This window comes from Poecilia reticulata, unplaced genomic scaffold (assembly GCF_000633615.1).
Source record: "Poecilia reticulata strain Guanapo unplaced genomic scaffold, Guppy_female_1.0+MT scaffold_155, whole genome shotgun sequence".
NCBI lineage: Eukaryota > Metazoa > Chordata > Actinopteri > Cyprinodontiformes > Poeciliidae > Poecilia > Poecilia reticulata.
In genome coordinates, this window is record NW_007615016.1 from 847,418 (window position 1) to 853,388 (window position 5,971).

The 5,971-nt window shown below is 42.8% G+C and overlaps 1 protein-coding gene across 1 annotated transcript in view; it reads right to left on the minus strand.

Moving 5' to 3' along the window:
* The window catches only part of rab24 (RAB24, member RAS oncogene family), a 15,417-nt gene that overhangs the window by 6,844 nt on the left and 2,602 nt on the right, over positions 1-5,971 (minus strand). The window contains exons 2-4 of the mRNA XM_008401983.2: positions 5,210-5,371; positions 3,920-3,988; positions 3,698-3,776 (exon numbers count right to left, since the gene is read on the minus strand). Of these exons, the coding sequence (XP_008400205.1) occupies positions 3,698-3,776; positions 3,920-3,988; positions 5,210-5,326 (265 nt within the window). The 5' untranslated portion in view covers positions 5,327-5,371. The remainder of the gene's footprint in view (positions 1-3,697; positions 3,777-3,919; positions 3,989-5,209; positions 5,372-5,971) is intronic.

The window sequence follows — 5,971 nt, forward strand, 5'->3', positions numbered from 1 at the left end:
CCATCAGCCGCCAGATTTATTGTCATCATCAGGAATTATCTGCCAAGAGCTGCAGGAAGCCACGTTCTGGAATATCTGCATTAATAACTAAACAGGGTTTCCCCCAGAAAACCTGCTCGGCCCGGCGATCGGGGCGCCGAGGCGGCGCACCGTGTGTTTATTTAACATCTTTTAATACAAACAGGAAATGTAAAAATRTTACTGGGTAATTATGTTACTGGAAAACATCCCCAGTGAAGCCCTGGCTAAACCCACAACTAGTCTTAAAAACAATAAGTCAAAAAATACAATTAAAATGAATATTAATTATTTGGACTTTGTTTAATCCAAATCAACTCAGCGGCTCCATCAGGCCCCCAGGCCTTCAGGGCCCCATAAATGCTAATATTTTAACACGGATACATGAATGTAACATTTATTTAGTGAGTTGATCAATGCTGCTGAATCTGATTCAATGGTTTCTACATAAAATATTTTAAATTGTTTAACATTTAAATGTAAGATTTTAAGGAGCTGGCAAGTTCAAAGAACAATATTCATAGATTGTTTTGTTACCATAGCAACAATCTGATACTGAGTTTAATCTTTGAGTTTGAGCTGTTGGTTCACAAACACAAATTAATAAACTAATTATAACTGATTGTTTTTATGTTGGCCAGTTAATCTCCTCCTCGTCTCCCAGATTAAATCCAACACAGAAACTGTTAGAGGTGCTGATGGGGCCCCTCAGTCCGATTCTGCCCCAGGCCCCATCAGCCTTGGACCGGCCCTGCAGGATGAGTTAAACCTGCTGCACTGAGCAGAGATGAGCCACAAACAGGAGATTTAATTCAATGCTGCTAATGTGGCTTTAGCAGCTCTAACATTTCTGTCTGTTGAGTTTTAATAAGCGYCACAGAAAATGTTTTGGTTGCTGGAGTTTGTGGGATGAGATTTTCAGATCTCTGCGCGGCASMGCACATTAACCTCTKTCCCCCTACATTCATTAAACCCCCCATTAGGGGGAAAGAGGTTAACTCTGTCTGACTAAGTGGACATTTGAAATGGTTTGATGCATTGTGTAACYGGAAAAATAATAAAATTAGAAAATTCCTGAAGAAATCTAACCGGGRCCTGCCAAARTGTGCCTGTCAGTTTGGACCCAGGGTTCYGATGCCAAAAATTAGCATCAATGCTAAGCTTAGCTAAATTGTAGTCAATAGCCTGTGGAGAGTCACAAGAATGTTGACTAACCTGGACTTGCACCATTCAGTATGTTAAAATAAATGAATCAGCTAAAATTAGCCTAAATGCTAATGTTAGCATGAATGCTATCAGTAGCATGTGGCATATCACAAGCATGTCGTCTGTCCTCGACTTACTCCAATCAGTATACTAACCATGGCTAATAAGTAAGAAAAATAGCTAATAGCTAACTTTAGCTAAAAGACTAATGCTACTGTACAGCAGGCATTGCTGTAGGCAGTAGCATTGTGGTGCACCAACCTGAGAGCAATATTGAGGCTTTTATTTTGAAATTTTCAATAAGGTTCATATTAAATGGCCACAGTAATCCAAGTGTAACAATGGATGGGATAAGCCAGTTATACAAAGCCCAAAAGAGCAATAACCTGATGTAATAAATGTCRAGGCTTTTATTTTGACATTTTCAGTAAGCTTCATTTTAAATGGCCACACTAATCCAATGTGTAACAGTTGTTGTGTTAAACCAATTATATACTGTCCAAAACAGAAAGTATTTCTGAAAGCCAGCTTATGCTGCTGCGTAGTCACTGAGTGTCGGCCGTAGTTAGAACTACAGAGGTGGCCACGTGTTTGTAGTCTGAATCAGCAGCTGTGGCCTGTGTTCTGTTGCTATGGTGATTAACCCTCTCTGCCAACTGCCAGCTGTAAGAGACATGAATCTGTCTGTTTGAGCCGGACAGTTTCACTAAAAAAAGCAGTCCGAACAACTCCTTCCCATTCAGGATCCGTAAAGCCGATCCAAAAACCGTTTGAAGCGTATGAGAGGGCTATTTGTCGTCTCCGATAGTCCCGTGATTCATATCTCTACCTCACTCACAGTAATAGCAGTGATGAGAGAAAGATGGTTGCGCTGAGCTCTGAAATTTTTCAGAAATGTATGGAAGTCAATGACTGAGAGCGAGAGCTTACCATCGCATGACTTCGCTCTGAAGCACCTTTACAGAAAACCATCTGTCCTAGCGAAATTTCGAAAACATTTTACGGGAGCAGGCATGCGTATCAATGTCATGACCGACTTTGATACCAATGGGGCGATATTTGTGGGCATGAGGGTGAGTTACAAAAGATTTGGGGTCAAAAATCCACCCCGCTCCTCACTTTAGCGGAGCGGCAGTTGCACTCTAATTTTACGAAAAATGAAAAACTTTGGTGCGCTTAGTGGCAAGTTGTGGACAAACCGTAATTCGTACTGACGTGCTGTCTTCACATCTGAACAGAGCACGTACGTATCTACAAAGTAACATTTGAATGGCAATTCTACATGAATTCGTGACAACACAGAAATTCCTGAAAAATAGTGGATTTTTAGGATATTTTTTTTCCTCGCTCCATTGACTTGAATGGGATTTTGGGGCGTCGGTTTTTGCGATTTATGTCACCATGGTAACTCCGAATCCCACTAAAAGTAATAGCTCCCTTTTCGAGATTGAGTCGCACGTTTTGATACCACTTTTGTGGGGGTGCACACAGCGGTATGAGCCGCATTAACAGTGACGTTAGAAAAAGAGAGACATTCTATTGGGTGCAGGACAATAGGTGCCTGCCATGCATTGCATGGGAGCCTCCCTCTGCATTGCTAAGGGCAGGCCCCAATAATATAAGACCAGCCTGATGTGTGACTACGAGGCTAAAGCTCCTCACCGGGCTGAACCTGCATGATGAGGTTAGCGCTGGTCCGTTAACCACTAACGCTCCGACCAACCAGGAACACGAACATAAACTTTACAGAGAAGACAGCGCCACACCCTGGGCAGCGTGTGGACATGTAAACGCTGCACATCATTCTTTGCTCACAAAGATAAATCGTTCTCAACGCTCCTCAGAAAGCGACTACAAGTTATTCCTGCGGTTCACATTGAGCTGCACAACCAGAGCTAACGCGGCGGGTTTTAGACTCCTACCTAGAGTTCTCCAAAGGATCATAATTCCTCACAGGAGGTTGATGTAAATATCCATACAGGTCAGCCTGTGTCCAGTTTGAGTGAAAGGAGGCGCGCGATCCGCGCTGAGGTAAAGCAGCAGCAGAGGCGCCAGCTCTGATTGGCCCGCTCTCCGGCTTGAAATGCATAAACTGTAAACCTGTCTTTTAGAAATAAATCTGCTATGCGAGTGAAATTCTTAGAACAACAGAGACGCTTGGAATTCGGCTTTAAGATTTAAAAAAAATTAAGAATTTTTTTTCCCAAATTATTAATTTTTCTAAAAATAAAACGAGCAATTCCTAGCCTGGCGGGGGTCTAGTAAAACATGGTGGGCCGCCAGGCTTATAATACACTGGGGAAACCCTGCTAAATATCATTTTAATGAAGTAAAACAGGAAAAAATAACTTCATCCTCTCTGTGGTTCATTTCTAATTAAAAAATTTAAAAAACAATAGAAAGAAAATCTTCCATCKTTGATTGAAAATAAATTMATCCAGCAGCTTTTAGTGGATTATCAGTGGATTATCACCGTAGCAGACCACGGCGGCCCGGGCTCCTCGGTAGTAGATCCGGCTCATGGCCTCGTAGCGCTCCGATCCGGCCGTGTCCTGTCAGGAACAACATGGGAAATTTAAAGGAACATTCCTCGTTTTAAATCAACATCAATAAGATATTTCTGAYATGAAGCTGTAGATTATTTCTGTCTGTTTTAAGGACTTGTCATATTTCACCTTTGACCTTTATGACTCACCCAAATCCCCAGAGTGATGACTCTGTCTGCCACCTGGATGGGTTTGGCCACAAACGCAGCGCCGATGGTCTGAGGGAGACACAAACGCAGCTTAATGTTCTGATCCGAATATTTTGGTTGCTCTCCATGAAGGCGGATGATTTTCCCTCTGCTCCCTCCCTGCCCATTCCTGCCCTGCTTGCTCTGTTTCTGTCCCATCTTTTTCTCTTTTTCTATATTTTTGGAGCCTTTCTTTGCACATCATCCAAATCTACAAATTATGGATCTGGTCAACCGATCTCTCAATGCAATTGATCACATTTTTGACGAGACGTCTGGACACAGAGAGCCTCTTGACCCGTGGGGACACACTCAGCAGGATTCACCCTGGATTTATTCACAATAACAGGATTTCTGCTGTTTGGAGCTTCTGGATTCCTGGATTATCGACAAATTTGTGACGGAYTTGGCCGAACTAGCAAACACTCAGACTGTTGGTGGACAGAGGACTCTACACTCAAAAACTGAACTTAAGGGGTTATTATCTTAACAAAAGAATATCATGTACTTTTAACACAATGATTTTATGTTTCAAACGAAAACGTGATAAAATCATGTTGGATAAACAAGAAATCCAACAACTTAACTTTAATGAAATGTAATCRTGTTGAGATAACATGATTCATTTTAGTCAGACTGATCTTGTGCTGAAGACGACTAGCGAGATCACGCGAGATCATGGGAAATCACAYRAGATCACGTGTGATAATCGTTTTGCATGCCGGGGAAACTCCAGCTGCAGTTATGAGAAGACGACATTTTCCTGGCAGCATTGTGCATAAATCATAGGCACCGGAACAGGGGGGGCCAGTGGCCCCCCGCTTTACGGCCCTGCCCGTTGGTTCRTTGGTCCCACCAGACATTTACACAGACCGCACGCTGCTCTGACGTCTMTCTGTACTTGTATAAAGACAGAGGCACAGATGAAACCTACAGGCTGAGATCTGGACCAAATCTAAGGCTCCACATCATAACAGTCACCCAAAGGTTKATCTGCATGCTCCAGATCCGGGTCGGGTTGGGATCAGGAACCGGTCTGACACCTGAAAAAAGGCTTTGRCTCTGGGCCCCTGTCTAAACCAGATCTTCCTAAAATGAAATGAGCTTTCTGCTCTCAGTCCTAAATCTTCCCCAAAGGCCAGGCATGAAGAACGAGCCGCCATGTTGAGCTCAGAATCGCTTCTCTGACGGTGAAACACGGCAGCTCTGACTTTCCTCTGAGGCCACAAAGCGCCCAGCAGCTGAACTCACGTTCTGGTACGGCCCCACCAGGAAGCGGTGGTGGACGTATCGCTCCACCAGGCTCGTCTTCCCCACGCTCTCCTTTCCCAGCATCACCACCTTGGCGTCCACGCGCATGGCGCTCATGGCGGCGAGGCGATCAGTCGGGGCGTCACCGGGCGGCTGAGGGAGCTGCATGAAGAAAACGCAAAGAAATACAGTTTATATCAGGAATAAAGTCAGAAAGGATGAGATGAAGAAAGAAATGTGATGGAAATGCTAACATTTTTTCCATATTTATCTAAATATAACAGAACCTAGATGCCATGTTTTTTCATGCTGATTATAAATCCTGACCAAAGTATCAGGGACAGAATGAAACTTTTTCTTAAAGAAGATCCATAAAAATGACAAAACAGCTTAATGTTAACCAACCAAACTTAATTCAACAAAATCTCAGATGAAAAGTCAAACCAGATTAAAAAAACTATTTATTTCTGGCACCTTCACTGTTTATGGAAGATGATTAGAGGCAAAGGAAAAAAGGGACTTTTTCAAAAGTCGCATTGATGAGATCAAAGTCATAATTTTAGCGAAAAAGAAGTCGGACTATATCAGTGACGTGTGGTCAGGGGAAAAATGATACATAATGATAAAATTATTTACATTGCTATTTTCACCCGGTGGTTTGTACTGTATCTATTTTTTACTCAGCTTAACCAATTCCGATTATTTTTCTTCAAAATCGCTGTATTGTCGAGTTTCCCATTCAGCAGGGAGCAGAGCCTCACC